Source organism: Mobula birostris, chromosome 8, assembly GCF_030028105.1.
Source record: "Mobula birostris isolate sMobBir1 chromosome 8, sMobBir1.hap1, whole genome shotgun sequence".
Taxonomy (NCBI): domain Eukaryota; kingdom Metazoa; phylum Chordata; class Chondrichthyes; order Myliobatiformes; family Myliobatidae; genus Mobula; species Mobula birostris.
This window is the reverse complement of record NC_092377.1, coordinates 170,227,478-170,248,504: the sequence shown is the minus strand read 5'-3', so window position 1 is coordinate 170,248,504 and position 21,027 is coordinate 170,227,478. Positions and strand designations below refer to the sequence as shown.

The 21,027-nt window shown below is 42.3% G+C and overlaps 1 protein-coding gene across 2 annotated transcripts in view; it reads right to left on the bottom strand.

Moving 5' to 3' along the window:
- Positions 1–21,027, bottom strand: part of LOC140201961 (annexin A4-like) — a 116,555-nt gene that overhangs the window by 54,748 nt on the left and 40,780 nt on the right. For both annotated transcript variants that reach the window (XM_072266830.1, XM_072266829.1), the window contains 3 exons: positions 13,727–13,814; positions 11,609–11,703; positions 6,140–6,253 (listed from right to left, as the gene is read on the bottom strand). In XM_072266830.1, the coding sequence (XP_072122931.1) occupies positions 6,140–6,253; positions 11,609–11,703; positions 13,727–13,814 (297 nt within the window). The remainder of the gene's footprint in view (positions 1–6,139; positions 6,254–11,608; positions 11,704–13,726; positions 13,815–21,027) is intronic.

Genomic DNA, 21,027 nt, shown 5'->3' with positions numbered 1-21,027 from the left:
ATCATTGTTGCATACAATCAGTGATGTAATCAGGCTGTCAGTTCAAGATGCAAAGAGCATGTCATTCACATATCAGTAATATTTAACCAGAGACATCACTACCAGGTTCCTAGCAAAATAGTGGGAACACAGTTGAAATTCTGGTCACTGAGTAAACAGTGAATTTGAGGAAGAATAAGATGGGGGGGGGGGAGGGGAGGAAGTTGTGCAGATTTTTTTATGAAGAACAAGGAACTAAGTATTTTCGTAGAACAGAATGACCAAAGGACAAAATCCAAATACCAGTTTCACAAGCCTTGAATAACATTAGCAAAGACAAGGGTGGTTTTAATATCATTCAGTCATTTTCTGTTTCAGATTCAATCACCTACTATTTTATTTATTTACGTATAATCAATCAGGATTGGTAGGAGAGCACGAGATAATCCATTCAGGAAGAACACCAGCTGATTCTCAGTGGAGTTGGTTTTAGTGACATAGCCAAACTCCCCAACACATTTGTGTTCTCATTTGCTGTATTAATCCAACAGGGAGAAGCAAACAAGATCAATCTGCTCCAATTTTAAAGTACAAGGTGAAAATGTGATAAGATGATATTTCTTCACAGTGAGCTGTGAATCATTGTAATTCTCAGCCTCACGGAGCTGGGGAGGTGAAGTCATGGTCATAGAGTTATGGAGCACAGAAACAGGCTATTCAGCCCTCTGTCTGTACTGAACATCACATGCATCTTTACTAACCCCAGTTACCTGCATCAATTCCATGTAACATCTATGCCCTGTTAATTCTAGTACCTGTCCAGATGGCTCTTCAATGTTATCATTCCTGCACTGACCACCTCATTCCAGATACCAATCACTTTCCCTCAGATCCCCTTCAAATCTCCACCCCCTCATTCTAAACCAGGGGTTCCCAACCTGCTTAATGGTATTGGTCCATAGCATAAAAGGTTGGGAACCCCTATTCTAAACCTGTGGTAGTTAGACACTCTTACTATTGGAAACCGACTTCAGCTATCTACTCTACTCATGCCTCTCTATCAGGCGTTCCCGATCTTTTTTATGCCATGGACCCCTCCTATTAAATCGAGCGGTCCATGGACCCCAGGTTGGGAATCCCTGCTCTACCACCTCTCTGCCTCTAATCCAGAAGAATAGACCCAGCCTATTAATCTCCTTGTAAATATTTTTTGCACTCTCTCTATTAAATCAAACAGTTTCTGTAGTGTGACAATCAAAGAGTCCTAATACTCCAGGCGCAGCTAACTTATGTTTGTATAATTGACACTCCTTGAAAGTACAAAGGGATGTAGAGTACCTTCATAGAGTAATACAGTATGGAAACTTTGTGCTTTTAATTTACTCCAAGATCAATCTAACCTTTCCCTCCCATAGAACCCTCCATTTTCCATTCATCCATGTGTCTATCTAAGAGATTCTTAAATGCCCCAAATGTATCTGCCTCTACCACTACCCTGGCATTACGTTCTACTCACCCACCACTCACTCTGTAAAAAAAACCTACCCCTGACATTTTCCCTATACTTCCCTTCCATCACCATAAAATTATGTCCCCTTGTATCAGCCATTCCCGCACTGGCAATCCACTCATCTATACCTCATTATCTTTTACACCTCTATCAGGTTACCTCTCATCCTCCTTCACTTCAAAGAGAAAAGCCCTCGCTCAACCAAACATGGAAACCATCAAAGGCAAAGAGAATGCAAGCACTGGCACCAGATGTAATGCAGCTTCCACGGTTTGTTTTGTTATTGAGTAGGTGGTCTCTACTTACACTCAGATCCCCACTCTTACCGAACACTTGTTGCAGTTGCCAAAGCAGCCTCTCAGCACTCAACCTTATCAGCTTCAGAGAAAAGACAGTTGATTCACTGGTTTATTATAGAGCACTGAAATCGACATACCTTGATGTGGTACTGCTGATCAAGGGATAAATGTGCCATTTCTACAACTGTTGACAGGAGCAACAGTGGTTTCTAGTGTATGTTGTCGATTACCCCTCAACCATCAGGCTCCTAAACTAGAAGGGATAACTTCACTTGCTCCAACACTGACCTGATTCCACAATATATGGGCTCACTCTTAAGGACTCTACAACTATTTATTGCTTATTTACTATTATTATTCTCTTTTTTGTATTTGCAGAGTTTGTCATCTTTCGCACATTTGTTGTTTGTTAGTCTTTGTCGTGTGTGGTTTTTTAAGTTGATTCTATTGAGTTTCTTTGTATCTACTGTGAATGCTCGTGAGAAAATGAATCTCAGGATATGTACTTTGATAATAAATTTACTTTGAAAACTTTACTATGCATCCGCATCCAATTGTTCACATAAGCAAAGAGCTGACCAGAGGAAATTGGGATCATCTAATCAGAACGAAGGGGCATCTTCCAAACCTGAATACCGTTGTTCCATTTCACAATCCATGAGTGGACTCATCTTTGATCCCCTTTCCACACAGAGGTCTTTGTTTCTGGTCATGTCGTACATGTGACCTCCCAAATTCTTCCAGCAGATTGCTGGAGGATTCTTCTTGGAGAAATACATTCATCCTATAATTGGTTTTGTTGTCAACAAACCTCACCAAAGTGGAAATGCTAGAATTAATGCATTTCTCCAAAAGAATTTCTTCTGTAGCAAGAGAAACAATAAATGCAGGAAATAGTAGACTGACAAGGCTCAGAATGTTCAAATATTTGAACAGTCAAGGACATCCGAAGTCAAGGATCCCAGTTTGAAAACATTGGTTACCAGTAAGTTTGTAATGATGATTTCTTACTGAAGACCCAGATGGCTTCCTAATGACTCAGTATAAATTGTGTACAAACAGCAGGGAGAAGCAGTCAGCCAGCCAGCGGAAAGCAGCCAACATTGTTAATATTTGAATTTTCTATTTAACAAGTACGTGTTCTAAATACTATAAATAATGGAAAGGGGCCAAGTCAGCATCAGGCTATCATCTTCACCTCAATGGAAGTTGAAAATTCTCTTCAATATATTCAGAGTAACTTGGTCATTATGTAGGATGATCTTTAGTAAAGTCTCAAAATCTAATCTTCATGATATTTTCATAGCATCAAGATTAATTTTTCATAACTTACAGTAATAAATCAACACATGCCATTACATACAGTTTATGTCACGGAATTAATAATTACTGCAACAGAGGGTAGAGGTTAAAGGGACACATTCTAGCTAGAAGTCTGTGATGGTGGTATCCACAAGGATTCATACTGAGACCTCTGCAGTTGTGATGTACATTAAGGACAGGATGAAAACCTAGATGGGTGGCTAGTAAGTTTACAGATGATACTAAGATTGGTGTTGTGGATAGAGTACAAGACTGGCAAAGAATACCACAGGACATAGATCTGTTGCATACATAAGCAGAGAAATGACAGATGGAGTTTAACCCAGCCAAATGTGAAGTGTTGCACTTTGGAATATAAAATGCTAAGACAGTGCACAGTTCATGGGAAGGCCCTTATTGATTATGATGAGCAGAGGAATCTTGGGGTCTATGTTCATAGGCTGATAGGGTGGCTAAGAAGACATATGGCAGACTTCCTTTTACTAGTTGAGGCACTGAATTCAAAGGCGCTTTTACTTCCTTAGGCGTTTGCAAAGATTAGTCAACTTCTATAGATGTGCAGTGGACAGTATATCCACTGGCTGCAGCATGGCCTGGTATAGAACACCAATGCCCTTGAATCGAAAATCCAACAAGATATAGTGGATACGGCCCAATCTAATAAGAGCACATCTACATGAAAGCACCATCCATATCAGGGACCCCCACCACCCAGTTCATACAGTTTTCTCGCTGCTGCCATCAGGAAAGTACAGGAGCCTCAGAACTCACACCACCAGGTTCAGGAACAGTTATTACCCCTCAACCATCAGGCTCCTGAACAACAGTAGATAGCTTCACTCAATTTAACTTTCCCCATCACTGAACTGTTCCCAAAACCTATGGACTCACTTTCAAGGACTCTTCATCTCATGTTCTCAATATTTATTATTTATTTTTATTGTTTATTTATTTTTATTATCATCTTTCTTTCTTTTTGTACTTGCACATTTTTGGTACAATGGTACACTGGTTATTGGTGCAATTTTTCAATCGATTCCATTAAGGTTATTGGATTTTTTTGAATATGCCCCAAGAAAATGAATCTAAGGGTTGCATTATGGAGACATATATGTACTTTGATAATAAATTTACTTTGGACTTTGAGGATGAGAATACAAGAACAAGGATGTGATGCAGAGGCTTTATAAGGCATTGGTCAGACTGCAGTTGGAGTATTGTGAGCAGTTTTGGGCCCTTTATCTGAGGAAAGATATGCTGGTATTGGAGCAGGTCCAGAGGAGGTTCACAAGAATGATTCTGGGAATGAGAGGATTAGAATAAGAGGAGTATCTGATGCCTCTGGGCCTGTACTCGCTGGAGTTTAGAAGAGAGTTGGGGGGGTGGAATCTCAATGGAACCTGTTGAATATTGAAAGGCCTAGATAGAGTGGACGTGCGGAGGATGTTTCCAATAGTGCATGAGTCTAGGACCAGTGGGCACAGCCTCAGAGTAGAGAGATGTCCATTTAAACAGAAATGAGGAGGATGGATGGTCCCTTGTTGAATATCTGAATTGTTAATAATTCTGAATAGTTCGAAAGGATCTTTTGGTCACCCATCTATTCAGGAAGATGAAGTTTCAAGTTAATGTTGTTTCTTCTGATTAGTGCTCTTGTGGTAAATTGCATTATTATTCTCACATTTAATGGGGTACAGTGGAAAATAGTTTTGCATGCCATTTATCCTGTTCCTTTACTACTTCAATACATCAGTTGAGAAGTTATAACAGAATGGAAAATCGAGTGCTTCAGAGCAGGTGCAGTGCAGAGAGACAATGAGGAGCAAAGCCAGGACATGGCGAGGTCATGAATCCATCCTGTGGTCTATTCAGTAACAGGGTGGAAGCTGTCCTTCAGCCTGGTGATAAATGCTTTCAGGCTTTCGTATCTTTTGCCTTGGGGGAGGGGGGAGAAGAGAGGGTGTCTGGGAAGTGATTATGATGGCTGCTTTAGTGTTACAGAGTCCACTGAGGGAAGGCTAGTTTTTAACAATGTGCCGAAGTGCATTCACATCTCTACAGCTTCTTACTGTCTTGTGCAGAGCAGTTAACATAAACATATAGATTGATTTCAGGTGAGGGTAGCCAGTGGCCTTACACTACAGTGAGATCCAACAGCCAGGAAGGTAGTTCTACAAAGGTACATAGAGATCGAAGGGCATGACGAGGCACAGAAGTTGTTATGGCTATCCACAGCAACTAAGGAGACCTTAGTTTGTGATGCCTCTTTGTGCCACTGGACTTGGATTTCTGAGATTGAGGGAGTGGAATTGCCTTTTCCACTTTAAAAACCCTCCCACACAGGTTTACCATCGTCTGACACGTGGACAACCACCATAGGCTGATGATTTCTACAGTGCGTTTGTAATATTTAGTGAGAGTATAGAGGGACATGCTGAATTTCTTTAACCTTCTGAGGAAGTAGATGTGCTTTCCTGACCACGGTGAACAAGTGCAGGCTACTGATGTTCACTCCTAGGAACCAAGAACATTCCTAAATGTCAACTTGTATTAGGTATAGAAAGTGAACCACACTCAAGACTGTATACCTTGTAATCCCCATGTTTAAATAATTTCAACAATTTCATTAAACAATGAGAACAGATTGCAAGGGCTCAGAATACAGGGAACAGCCAGCTCCATTATAGACACCTGCCTCCCTAGCATCCAGGACACCTTCAACAGGTGATGCCTTTAAAAAATAAAGTGGCATCTATCACCCAAGACATGCCCTCTTCCTATTGCTACCATCAAGAGGAGGTAGAGGAGCCTGAAGACACACACTCAATGTTTCAGGAACAACCTCATTCCCTTGCCATCAGATTTCTGAATGGACAATGAACCCATGAACACCACCTCAGTATTTTTTCATCTGTTTTAGTTGTACTTATTAAGTATAGTATATATTTCATTGGCAACTATACATCCATTATTTGCAATCATCCTCTCCCAAGCGATTCAACTATTTATAGGGAGCAAGTTCACAAACCTTTATTGCATTCTTTAGTTCATGTGCATCATACACATCAGGAGTCATCATCAGTCCAAGAACTACCATCTCAAAATTCCCAGATAGTTCAGACTTGAGATCACTAATCAAGTCCTGGAAGGGGGAGTGGGGAAAGAGAAGACACCAAACAGATAGTCAGTTAATTAACTCCAGTCCCAACCTTAAACAAAATCATTTAATGAACGTTTTAAAAGGTACACCTGCCAAATGAGGAGAATAATTAAATCAATAAACATTTAACTGGAACAGTCAAGCAAGAGCCATTGGCAAGAGCATAGCTGTTGGGATATTATCTGGGTGTAGACTACAAAGAAAACTATCCTAAGACAACCAGCACCAACATTAAATTATCTAAGGATTAGATAGGGCCTGTCCTCAAATTCAATGTGCAACTTTCTATGCAAGGATAACACAAACATACAGAATTTCTATAAAGTTCTTAGTTTGAACTTCTCCATATCACTGCCTCCCATGAGAACATCTTCACATTTCCCTGGTGATTTCCCAAGCACACAAGTTTTAAAAATCCTTCTTGGCAATTTTTCTTCATGCAAGATAGTTGCCTCATTGATAATTACATTATTTCAGTGACTTTCACAGACAATCCAGATCACCTCAAATCCCCCATACCTCTGGCAGCCAGGATTCAACACTTCCTCAAAACTACAGCCCCTCCACCTGTCTTCATATTGTCCGCATACCTTACTGCTACTTCTGACACAATGTCTTGACCTCTCCAAGTACATCGCCAATAGTCTAGTAGAGTCAGTGGTGAGGAAGGCAAATACAATGTTAGCATTCATTTCAAAAGATCTAGAATACAAGAGCAGGGATGTGATGCTAAGGCTTCATAAGGCACTAGTAAGGCCTCACCTTGAGTATCGGGCTCCTTATCTAAGAAAAGATATGCTGGCATTGCAGAGAGTTCAGAGGAGATTCACAAGGATGATTCCCAGAATGAAAGGGTTATCGTACGAGGAACATTTGATAGCTCTGGGTCTGTGCTCGCTGGAAGTTAGAAGGATGGTGGGGGTTGGGGTGGGGGAAGAGAATTTCTTTGAAACCTTTTGAATGTTGAAAGGCCTAGACAGCAGATGTGGAAAGGATGTTTCCCACAGTGGGCCGGGGGTGGGGGGGGGGCGGGGAGGTCCAGGATAAGAGGGCATAGCCTCAGGATAGAGGAATGTCTATTTAAAACAGAGATCTGGAGCAATGCCTTTAGCTAGAGTGGTGAATTTGTGGAATTTATTACCACAGGCAGCTGTGGAGGTCAGGTCATTGGGTGTATTTAAGGCAGAGCTTGATAGGGTCTTGATCGGATATAGCATCAAAGGTTATGGGGAGAGGACTGTGGAGTGGGACTGAGGAGGGGAAAAGGGCTCAGCCATGATTGAATGGTGGAGTAGACTCAATGGGCCAAATTGCCTAATTTTGCTCCTATGTCTTATGATCTAGAGATTGTGACTGTCAGCATGGTGAATGTTTAAAAAAAAGCTAATGCATTTAAGCAATTTAGATTGAAGAATTAATTCTGTAATATCTGATAGGAATTGTCAGATTCACTAACAAATAGCAGTAAGTACTGAAATCTTCCACAATTTTTGCGGTTTATATTGGATCCAAGATTTTATTTACCTTTAATAGTCCTCAAGGTGGTCTGGAGGAAAGTTCATGTCATGGGGTAACTAGGGAAGGACGATAAATGCTGGCCACATCTTGTGATTAATTACATTATCCAATTACAGTTTCTCATTTGCAAAACAGTCTCCAGCAATTGTGGTTGGCATCTTAAACAACGCTCAAGTCACTTGTAGAAATGGGAACAGGTCTAGTTAAGTTTACTATAAGGTGTAGAATACCTGCTAAAATGCAAAATCTAGTTAGAGGGCTGCCATAATAAAGGGCTTACAAAAATTTTATTTAATGTAGAGATACAATAAGGAATAGGCCCTTCTGTCCTCTTGAGCTGCACTGATGGCATCTCCTGATTTAATCCTAGCCTAATCACAACACAATTTACAATGACAAACTAACCTATTAACCAGTAGGTCTTTTGGACTGTGGGAGGAAGCATGAGCACCCACAGCAAACCCACATGCACATAGGAAGACTCCTTACAAGCACACTGGGATTGAACTCCCAACTCTGATACCCCGAGCTATAATAGCATTGCGCTAACGGCTACGCTACTGTGGAAAGATTGGATAACTAAGATTTCGTCAAAAACAATGCATTGAGGAGATTTGAGGAGACTTTCTGAACCTTACGGGCTATGACAGGATGACTGTGAGAAGAAGGGGGAAAGGAAGTTAGAAATGCAAGATGGTTACTAATAAAACCTTCCACACACTGGATAGAGAGATCTATCAGAGTTCTTGAGTGCAATTCAAGGAATTTTTGTGTGAAGGTATAGTTTGGGATTGTTCTTGAAACACAGAAAGTTAGAGGAGATGTGAGGGTATGCAAGAGAGAAGTCATGGTGATGTAGTAGCTATACTTTTTGTAGCTGCATATTGAAGGGAAATGTAATAGGTATAACCTGTTAAAAGTGGAGTGGATCAAATTTAACTGTGGTTTTCAAAATGGGAAATTTCATAAGTGATTATTTTTGAAGGGCAGTGGAAAGACAGGTGAAAGGGATTGAAATGAATGTTGTTCATAGACCTACCACAAGAACCATACAGCTTTATATTGTGCTTAAATGATTCTAGACACCAAATGGAGACTTAAATGGGGGGTTTAAAGGAAGAAAGAAAGAGAGGATACACTGATAAGGCAAGAGGTGTCTGGTATTAAATATAAACAATATTGATGTTCTGGTATGAGCACAAGAGATTCTGCAGATGCTAAACCGGTTCTATTGAAGAGTCTCAGTCTAAAATGCTGACTGTTATTCAGTTCCGTAGCTGCTGCCTGACCTGCCGAATCCTTCCATCATTTTGTGTGTGGTGTTTTAGTATGAATGCTTTTTCTTTTAAATAAAGCTGTTGACTCAAAATTTGGCAAAAAGGTTTGAGTAATTACGCAATGCACTCCAGCTGTAAGCACCAAGGAGTTGTGAGATTACACCCTCCAACCTGCTAAATGTTCTAATCCTTCTAGTTATTGATATACAGCAATAACCACTGGTGTCCAATTTAAATACAGCTCTATAATCAAACAAGCTGCTTGAAAAATATTCAGCAGAAGGCAGCAGAGCCAGAACAGAGCGCAGCAACCAAATAACTTGACAGATTTTAGAAGGAAGAGGCGCAGAACTTGAATTTACTATTGTACAGACATATGACACCCTGGTCAGTGTAGATATGGTGGGCCAAAGGCCTGTTTCTGCTCTTTGTTCAACTTTCTGCTTTCTGTGAATTGCCTGTGGCGTCATTGGCATTCAACTAATGATCACACAGCAAAATTTCTTCAGTGGCAAGAAAATAACATGCAGATAAACCCCTTCTTTAAACTAAAATACATGTAATGGTTAAGGAAGAAGTCAAAATAGTGCCGTAGGGTCTTGTATATGCACCCAAGAAAGCAGATGAGTCTCAGTTTAACATCGAGCTTGAAAATAGCCTTTTTAAACTATGCTTTTCACAAAGCCATAATAGTAAAGTTAAAATGGGTTTAAATCACACACAATACTGGAGGAGCTCAGCAGGCTAGGCAGCATCTATGGTAAAGAGTTCAGTCGACATTTCAGGCAGTGACCCTTCATCAGGACTGGAGAAAAAAAGATGATGAGTCAGAGTAAGAAGGTGGAGGAGGGGCAGAAGAAACACAAGGTGATCGGTGAACCCAGGGGACAGGGGTTGAAGTAAACAGCTGGGAAGTTGTTTGGTGAAAGAGATGCAGGGCTTGAGAAGGGGGAAATCTGATAGGAGAGGATAGAAGGCCATGGAAGAAAGAAAAGGGAGGAGCACCAGAGGGAGGTGATGGGCAAGTATGGAGACAAGGTGAGAGAGGGAAATAGGAATGGAGAAAGATTAAAGCAGGGAGGCATTATCAGAAGTTCGAGAAATCAGTGTTCATGCCATCAGGTTGGAGGCTACCCAAGGTGTTGCTCCTCCAACCTGAGTGTGGCCTTATTGCAACAGTCGAGGAAGCCATGGACTCCTATGTCAGAATGTGAATGGGAAGTGGAATTAAAGTGGGTGGCCACGTGGAGTTCCCAATTATTCTGGTGGATAGACCGTAGGTACTCAGTGAAGTGGTCTCCCAATCTATGTCAAGTCTCACCGATATACAAGAGGCAACACATGGAGCACCAGGTACAGTAGATGACCCTAACAGACTCCCAGGTGAAGTGTCACCTCATCTGTAAGGACTGTTTGGGGCCCTGAAATGTAGTGAGGGAGGTGTAGGGGCAGATGTAGCACTTGTTCCGCTCACAAGGATAAGTGGGTGTGAGACCTGATGTAGATCGGGAGACCGCTTCTCATAGCGCCTACGCTCCATCCACCAGAAAAAGTGGGACCTCCCCGTGGCCACCCATTGTAGTTCCACTTCCCATTCGGACATGTCAGTCCATAGCTTTCTCTACTGTCACGATGAGGACACACTCAAGTTAGAGGAGCAACACTTTATATCCATCTGGGTAGTCTCCAACCTGATGGCATGAACATTGATTTCTTGAACTTCCGGTAATGCCCCCCACCCCTCAGCATTCCCATTTCTCTCTCTCACTTTAACTCCTTACCTGCCCATCTCCTCCCCCTTTTCTTTCTTTCTTGGCCTTGTCCTCTCCTATCAGATCCCCCTTCTCTAGCCTTCGTCTCTCACCAACTTCCTAGCTCTTACTTCATTCCTACTCCCTCTCCTGATTTCACATTATCTCCTTGTGATTCTTCCTCCCCTCCCCCACCTTCGTACAGACTCCTCATCTTTTTTTCTCCAGTCCTAATGAAGGGTCTCGGCCTGAAATATCAGCTGCACTCTTTTCCATAGATGCTGCCTGGCCTGCTGAGTTCTCCCAGCATTTTGTGTGTATTGCTTAGATTTCCAGCGTTAGCAGACTGTGTCTTGTTTGTGATGGGTATAATCAGATGTTTCTCAAAAGGATGAGAGGAAGGAAAGGATTTAATTACCATATTCAGGAAAATAGTCATAAAAAACCTTTCAGATCAAGCCTATTAATATATAATCTATCATGAACAGCTGGAATAAAATTAAGATGCATTATTGCATCTCGAATTGCTCTTTTGGACTACACTAGCAAATTTGCACTGCACAGTTGAAATAAGCACAATGATCACAAATAAATTCTCAGCTGGTTGGATGTCATTCATCCAAGATTCAAATTCATTAAATCTAGCAAACCAGTTTCCTGGCAACTCTTCTCTCCAAGGCCTGCAATGGATTAAAGTGTTCAATATTAACATCGGCTATTAGTGTATTTCATGGTACTTTGAAGGCTGTACATGTTAGTCAGGTACAGAAATACTGCAGCTGAAAACATACCCTGCCGAAAGCTGTCTTGAAGTCCAGCTTGATCTGCTGCCTCTGAGCGATAGTCCTTTTGGCTAAGACTTCAATGATGGCATCTTCATCAGTACCTACACAATGTCAAAGTTCAGTGTTATGGTCTAAAAAGCATAAAATTAAATCCTGTGTTTAGAACCAGGAAACTCTAGAAAGAATGAAAAAATCTTGAATAGTCAGTTGGAGACAGACCATAGAGCAAAGAGTCCTAGGATCATACAATACTTTTGGGTATCCCTGTTCTTTGGGAAATTTCAACTCCAGGAAGTCATGAAGATGAAGAAAATAGAATGGCAAGGCACAAGATCAGGCCTTTTGGCCCACCACATTTGTGCTAGCCATGATGTCAATCTAAGTCATCCCAAATGCCTGCGTAAAGTCTGTATCCCAATTCCCTGCTTGCCCTGTCTAAATGTCTGAGCTGTTGCTATCATAATCTGCTTCTAGCAATCTCTTACCAGTATGTTCACAGCACAAGTTCCTTCCCTTGACCTTATCCGTAGGTACCGTCCCCCTCTCCCATCACACCTTCTACAAAATGTCTTGGAAATTATCCTTAATCATATTCATCAAGGACAATTCATGGCCTCTTTCAGCTCTCCTGCGTTTGTTTAAATTGCCTTCTACTTCCTTCAAATTACTCAAAGATCCTGTCCAATTTTTTAGCTTCTAAAATTTTACACAATCTTCCTTCACTCTAATCTTTTTGTTCTTCACCTTCAAATACGCTCTTATCTGCTGTGCTGGGCCCTCCCACAATGGCAACTCCAGTGTAGTCCTGCCAGAGAGGTAAAGTGGCCTAGATCAGGATTCCAAACCCTGAATTAATGAACTGAACACAAGACTTAATCCTACTCAGTAACTGGGGACTTTGGATGCAAGAAAACATCTCTGGAATAAGAAACTTGCATCAGTGTAGTGCCAATGAAACAGAACACATGGGAATGGCTTTTTAAAAAATATTTATTTATTTAGAAATGCAGCACTAATAGGCCTTATTAAATCCATGTGACCAATTAACCTGCTAACCCATACATCTTTGGGATGTGAGAGCAAAGTGGAGCACCCAGAGGAAACACACAGACATGGGGAGAACATCCAAACAAACTCCTCAAGAGGGTGGCAGCAACTGAACCTGGTTACTTGCACTTCACTACAAAGCCACCCGTTTTTCAAATGGCTCGCAAAGAGCATTCGGAGATGGATAATTGTGTGATGCCTAATTCTTTAAAGAATAAGAGAGCTTAACAAAAATACAGGTTACTCAAGAGGTCTTATGATTCCAGAACAAAGCCAACGCAACTGCATAGCTCATTCTGAAACTTTGCTCAACATCGAGTAGCAAGTATAAAATATTTCCATGTTGTGACAGAATTCAACAGAATGTGGAAGTCTGTGTTTTTATACTTAGAAAACTTCATGCATGAGCAAAACAACGTGCTAGTGAGGTCGAAGTGGATAACAACGGCAGTCAGTCCTAATTTAGCAAAAGGTTAAACTCTGGCCACAGAATATTTGGTGGAAATTGACTATTTATAGCACCTCTCAACTTCTCTCACCACAGGCTTCTATTTGACCTCAGCATGTAGCAATTGCTGCTAAGGTAGTTCTTGTTAAACCATTGCCCTAGCTTCAGTTTGTCATATTTCACGTTTTAGTGGTTCAACAGAAAAACACAACTGCAAAACTGGTGAAGCTACTATTCCCACTAGCACTGAAGATCAACTGCAGATATTATTAAGATATCCAAGATGATTAAAAGTTCAGAATAGGTGGATAGGAAGAAACATTCCTCTGGTGTTGAGAGTCAAGAACAATGGGGCATAATATTACACCAAGCCTAGTTAGAAGTGCTAAAGAAGAAATATTTCTTCTGTTAAAGGGCAGCATAAAACAAGAATCCCCCCAAAAGTATCAACTTTGGAGTGTCAGAATTCAAAGCAAAGACCATTTTTTTTTATTGGATATTGGATCAGTGGGCTGAGGGGTGGACAACCAGAACTAAAATATTGTAAAAGTGTACATTTTCCTCCATTTAGTGGCTACCTAGAGATTACCACTGCAGTGTTTAAAAATACACCTCGCTGATCTACATACCCAAACCCTTCATTGCTTTTCTTAACTTGGCAGCATCTTCCTGCGAATTGAACCCAGCAAATTCCTTGACTGTGCCTCGTTGTCCAACCTGTTGAGAAAATAAAGTCTTTTTAACATAATTTGACAGAAGTAAATTTGTTATTACATTCTGATCTGCTCTTCCAGCCTATTCTTATTCTTCATCTTTTGGATTCTTAACCAAACACCATACAGTTCATTTTTCTAAATATGAAACGATATAAAACAAAACATAATATCGATAAAATCTTCTCTCAGTTTTGAAAAACATTTTTAAAATGTAGAGACAGAGACAATCCTCCTCAAAACCTTACAATGTCAGGTGGTCAAAGGAAGCAATTAAAATTGAAGTTTGTACATGGGAGAGAATTAGAACATAGTCATCAGGAAGGCTTAGAGGGTTGCAAGAGGTTGACATGATGGGGAACCAACCAAAGCCCAGCTTTTCCAATACTAGTCTGGAGCAGCATCTTGAACACTAGTTCTGTTTGCAACACTGAATGCAGACAAAATTCAAGAGAACTTTCAATATGACTGTGCCAAGTACAACACTGAGAAGCAGCAGTATACATTGATACTGGTTCCTTTTAGGGTGGAATGTTTCACAGTAGGTTAAGTCTTCAGAATGTTCCCATGAGAGGTAGACGCAAACAGGAAGAATTCTGCAGATGCTGGAATTTCAAGCAACACACATAAAAGTTGCTGGTGAACGCAGCAGGCCAGGCAGCATCTCTAGGAAGAGGTACAGCCGACATTTCGGGCTGAGACCCTTTGTCAGGACTAACTGAAAGAAGAGCTAGTAAAAGATTTGAAAGTGGGAGGGGGAGGGGGAGATCCAAAATGATAGGAGAAGACAGGAGGGGTAGGGATGGAGCCAAGAGCTGGACAGTTGATTGGCAAAAGGGATATGAGAGGATCATGGGACAGGAGGCCGAGGGAGAAAGAAAAGGGGGAGGGGGGAAAAGCCCAGAGAGAGAAAAAAGGAATGCGTGTATATAAATAACGGATGGGGTACGAGGGGGATGTGGGGCATTAGCGGAAGTTTAAGAAGTCAATGTTCATGCCATCAGGTTGGAGTCTACCCAGACGGAATATAAGGTGATGTTCCTCCAACCTGAGTGTGGCTTCATCTGTACAGTAGAGGAGGCCGTGATAGACATATCAGAATGGGAATGGGACGTGGAATTAGAATGTGTGGCCACTGGGAGATCCTGCTTTCTCTGGCGGACAGAGCGTAGGTGTTCAGCAAAATGATCTCCCGGTCTGCGTCGGGTCTCGCCAAGGTATAGAATGCCACATCGGGAGCACCGGACGCAGTATATCACTCCAGCGGAACAAGTGCTACATATGCCCTTACACTTCCTCCCTCACCATCATTCAGGGCCCCAGACAGTCCTTCCAGGTGAGGCAACAACTTCACCTGTGAGTCGGCTGGGGTGATATACTGCGTCCGGTGCTCCCGATGTGGCCTTCTATATACTGGCGACACCCGACGCAGACTGGGAGATCATTTCGCTGCACACCTACGCTCTGTCTGCCAGAGAAAGCAGGATCTCCCAGTGGCCACACATTTTAATTCCACGTCCCATTCCCATTCTGATATGTCTATCATGGCCTCCTCTACTGTAAAGATGAAGCCACACTCAGGTTGGAGGAACATCACCTTATATTCCATCTGGGTAGCCTCCAACCCAATGGCATGAACATTGACTTCTCAAACTTCCACTAATGCCCCACCTCCCCCTCGTACCCCATCCATTATTTATTTATATACACACATTCTTTTTCTCTCTCTGGGTTTTTTCCCCCCTCCCCCTTGTCTTTCTCCCTGGGCCTCCTGTCCCATGATCTTCTCGTATCCCTTTTGCCAATCAACTGTCCAGCTCTTGGCTCCATCCCTTCCCCTCCTGTCTTCTCCTATCATTTTGGATCTCCCCCTCCCCCTCCCACTTTCAAATCTCTTACTAGCTCTTCCTTCAGTTAGTCCTGACGAAGGGTCTTGGCCCGAAACATCGACTGTACCTCTTCCTAGAGATGCTGCCTGGCCTGCTGCGTTCGCCAGCAAATTTTATGTGCGTTCCATGACAAGTAGATGGTGGTTTTAAGGTATTCCTCTGGAATTCTGACCAATATCATCATCTTCAACAAGACATCTGACCAGTATCATTTACCCAGGAATGAGCAAGGACAGTGAAATATATTAACCATATAATAAATATGCCTCAGCACTTAAAATCCAGCCAAGTTGCAAGGTACAGAACCCATCATTGCAACCCTGTCATGTACTTGTAAATGTCAGGCCAGTACATATGCAATGCCCCAAGAATTGTAATAATGTATCTGACCTTCATTTATGTAAGTGAATGAACTAGTGAAGGAAAATATCACCACAGTGTGTCTGTCCTCATTTGGAACTAGAATGAAATGATTTCAAAGACATTTCAACATAATGAAGCTGTTTAAGCCACAGCAATCATCTCAATTTACAGTGCAAAATGCTGTGCAATCTTTCCAGCTACCCCTCTGTTTTTGTGCAAAATGCTATGTTCATCCTGTGCAAGTTTGAGAGTTAAGAAGAACAAAAGATAGAATTAGAGACTGCAGCTGGCTGTCTGCCAAGTCTGATTCCCCAACAATAGCTGGATGTGTTAGTGTTGAGTGTTTTTTTAAACTCATTCTACACAGTGGTGCAGTTTAATGAGACGCAGCCATTAAATGAAAGATGCAGCTCAGGGGAAAATGAATGCCACCAAATTCCAACTTCCAATCTTCACATTAAAACTAAAATAAACCACTATTCTCAGACATAAAAATAAACCCAATTCCAATCTCCAGAAACAGACAGATTTTCAGGGAGAAGTCATGATTTGTCCATAAAGAGATAGCCACTACTGACAGAACTTCCGCAGTAAATCTCGGTAGGGATGGGACATTGCTGGAGTAATCGTGTGCAATGGAGCTAGGCAAGAAGAGGCAGTATGTCGGCATCTTGAGGATAGTAACCACAACTCATTATGTTTCAACACAATTATGAAACGAGATAAGGATAACACCAGAAAGTAATTGTGTGAATTGGTAAAAATCCAATTTCAATATTGATAAACTGGGAAAAGCTACTGTGGCAGTTAGAGTACACTGGAAACTGGATTTTCAATGAATGAGGCAAGAAAACTTTTCCCAGGCAGAGACGTTCAAGACCAGATGGTGTTTTTTGAAGGCAAGAAAAGGTTTAGAAGGGATCAGAGAAATAATATTTTTACCCAGAGGGTGGTTGAGGTCTGGAATGCAGTCTGAAAAGGTGGTGGAGACAGGCATTCTGACAGCACTCGAGCAGAATTTGAATCCTCGAGGCGATGGGCCACTTGCCGGTGAATGGGATTCAAAATTCAAAGTAAATTTATTATCATAGAAAACATGTCACCATATGCAACCCTGAGATTTGTTTTCTTGTGGGCATTTACAGTAAATGCAAGAAACACAAAACAGTCAATGAAAGACATCAGCCTACAGGATGGACAAACAACCAAGGTGAAAAGGACAAAGAACTGTAACAAAATAGAAAAATGTATTAATAATATATAAACAAGCAATAAATATTGAGAACATGAAGAATCCTTGAAAGTGAGTCCATAGGTGTAGGAACATTTCAGTGATGGGGCAAATGAAGCAGAGTGAAGTTGTCCCCTCTGCTTCACGAGCCTGCTGATTGACGGGCAGCAACTGCTTCTGACCCTGCTGGAGTGGCTGGAGGCTCCTGTACCTTCTTCCTGAAGGCAGAAGCGAGAAGTAAGCATGGCCTAGGTGCTGGAATCCTTGATGACAAATGCTGCTTTCTTGTGACAACACTCCATGTAGATGCGCTCATTGGTGAGGAGAGCTTTATCTGTGATGGACCAGGCCACATCCACTACTTTTTTGTCGGATTTTCTATTCAAAGGCATTGGTGTTTCCATACCAGGCCGTGATGCATCCAGTCAATATACTCTCCATCATACATCTAAAGAAGGTTTTCAAAGTTTCAGATGTCACGCCAAATCTTCGCAAACTGCTAAGGAAGTAGAGATGCTGCTGTGATTTCTTCGCAATGGGACTTGTGTGCTGGCCCCAGGACAGGCCTTCCGAAATTACAACACCGAGGAATTTAGATGTTTCAGAAACGATAGGGAGGGAGGCAAAACAGATGAGGGCGTGGCACTGTTGATCAGAGACAGCGTCACAGCTGCAGAAAAGGAAGAAGTCATGGAGGGGTTGTCTGCAGAGTCTCTGTGGGTGGAAGTTAGGAATAGGAAGGAGTCAATAACTCTACTGGGTGTTTTTCAAGTCAAGTCACTTTTTAATGTCATTTCGACCACAACTGCTCGTACAGTACACAGTAAAAATGAGACGACGTTTTTCAGGACCATGGTGCTACATGAACAATACAAAAACTACACTGAATTACGTAAAACAACACAAAACTACACTAGACTACAGACCTACCCAAGACTGCATAAAGTGCACAAAACAGTGCAGGCATTACAATAAATAATAAACAAGACAATAGGCACAGTAGTGGGAAGTAGGCTGGTATCAGCCCAGGCTCTGGGTATTGAGGAGTCTGATGACTTGGGGGAAGAAACTATTACATAGTTTTATAGGCCACCCAAGAGTAACAGGGACATCGAGGAGCAGATAGGGAGACAGATTCTGGAAAGGAGTAATAAAAACAGGGCTGTTGTGGTGAGAGATTCTAATTTTCCAAATATTGATTGGCATTTCCCTAGAGTGAGGGGTTTAGATGGAGTAGAGTTTGTTAGGTGTGCTCAGGAAGGTTTTTTGACATAATATGTAGATAAGACTACAAGAGGAGAGGCTGTACTTGATCTGGTATTGGGAAATGAATCTGGTCAGGTGTCAGGTCTCTCAGTGGGAGAGCATTTTGGAGATAGTGATCACATGAACATTGACTTCTTTAATTTCCACTAATGCGCCACCTCCCCCTCGTACCTCATCCCTTATTTATTTATATACACACACATTCTTTCTCTCACAAACAACAGGAATTCTGCTGATGCTGGAAATTCAAGCAACACACATCAAAGTTGCTGGTGAACGCAGCAGGCCAGGCAGCAACAACGTTAGTCCTGACGAAGGGTCTCGGCCTTCTGTCTATACCCCTTGCCCATCCTCTGGGTCCCCGTCCCCCACTTGTCTTTCTCCCGGGCCTCCTGTCCCATGACCCTCTCACATCCCCTTTGCCAATCGCCTGTCCAGCTCTTGGCTCCATCCCTCCCCCTCCTGTCTTCTCCTATCATTTTGGATCTCCCCCTCCCCGTCTCACTTTCAAATCTCTGACTAACTATTCCTTCAGTTAGTCCTGACAAAGGGTCTCGGCCTGAAATGTTGACTGTACCTCTTCCTAGAGATGCTGAAATGTTCAGGGGATATTTGCGTGTGGTTCTGTGTAGGTACATTCCAATGAGACCTGGAAAGGATGGTAGGGTACAAGATCCGTGGTGTACAAAGGCTGTTGTAAATCTAGTCAAGAAGAAGAGCTTACAAAAGGTTCAAAAAAGTAGGTAAGGATAGGAATCTAGAAGATTATAAGGTGAGCAGGAAGGAGATTAAGAATGAAATTCGGAGAGCCAGAAGGGGCCATGAGAAAGCATTGGCAGACAGGATTAAAGAAAACCCCAAGGCATTCTATAAGTATGTGAAGAGGATAAGACATGACAGAATAGAACCAGCCAAGTGTGACAGTGGAAAAATGTGTATCAAACCGGAGGAAATAGTGGAGGTATTTAATGAATACTTTGCTTCAGTATTCACTACAGAAAAGGATCTTGGCGATTGTAGGGATAACTTGCAGTGGATTGAAAAGCTTGAGCATGTGGATATTAAGGAAGAGGATGTGCTGGAGCTTTTGGAAAGCATCAAGTTGGATAAGTTACCGGGACCGAACGGGATATACTCCAGGCTACCGTAGGAAGCGAGGGAGGAGATTGCTGAGCCTCTGGCGATGATCTTTGCATCATCAATGAGGACTGGAGAGGTTCCGGCGAATTGGACTGTTATGAATGTTGTTCCCTTATTCAAGAAAGGGAGTAGGGATAGCCTAGGAAATTATAGGCCAGTGAGTCTTACTTCAGTGGTTGGTAAGTTGATGGAGAAGATCCTGAGAGGCAGGATTTATGAACATTTGCAGAGGCATAATATGATTAGGAACAGTCAGCATGGCTTTGTCAAAGGCAGGTTGTACCTTACAAGCCTGGTTGTATTTTGGGGATGTGATTAAACACATTGATGAAGGTAGAGCCATAGATGTAGTGTATATGGATTTTAGCAAGGCATTTGATAAGGTACCCCATGCAAGGCTTATTGAGAAAGTAAGGAGACATGGGATCCAAGGGGACATTGTTTTGTGGATCCAGAACTGGCTTGCCCACAGAAGGCAAAGAACGGTTGTAGATAGGTCATATTCTGCATGGAGGCTAGTGACCAGTGGTGTGGCTCAGAGATCTGTTCTGGGAGCCCTACTCTTTGTAATTTTTATAAATGACCTGGATGAGGAAGTGGAGGGATGGGTTAGTAAATTTGCTGACGACACAAAGGTTGGTGGTGGTGTGGATAGTGTAGAGTGCTGTCAGAGGTTACAGTGGGACATTGATAGGATGCAAAACTGGGCTGAGTGTGATGCCTACACCGAAGAAGTTTAGATCCTCTCTTCGACGGGAGTTCAGTGAAACCATCTCTCACTGCTCCCCATCTGTAATTTCTTCGGCTCTTCAACTTTTCGACCACACTTTGACTCAGACTCACTATCACAGCCATATATCCTTTCTTGGAACGTGCCTCCATCGCCAACTTACTCCAGTTGGCTTTAGGATTCGTTTCCAAGCCTCTCAGTTTGGACCTTCTGAGGATCCCAGGTACTCACATTTTATTGACTCTGCCTCTCGCCGCTTCTCCCATCAAGCTCTGAAGGTGACTCTCTCCGCCATGAGAAGGTACTTGGTGTCCCTATCCCAGACCCTTCCACACCTTCCGGACACTTTCTTCGCCGTCTGTAATGGTCCTACCCGTTATTTCATCCTCCGTCGGATTCACGCCTGCAATCGTCGTTTTTTTGACTGTCATGTTAGGCAAAGATCGCAAGATCCTACATCTACGGACTCCAGAGCCTGCCGGCCCCGACGCTAGCAGGCATGAACTTCAGATTGCGGCCCCTGCCACTGATCTCGGCAGCTCCAACACCTCAGGGCATATTCAAAACCCGGACTCCAGCAACGACCATGGACACCTTC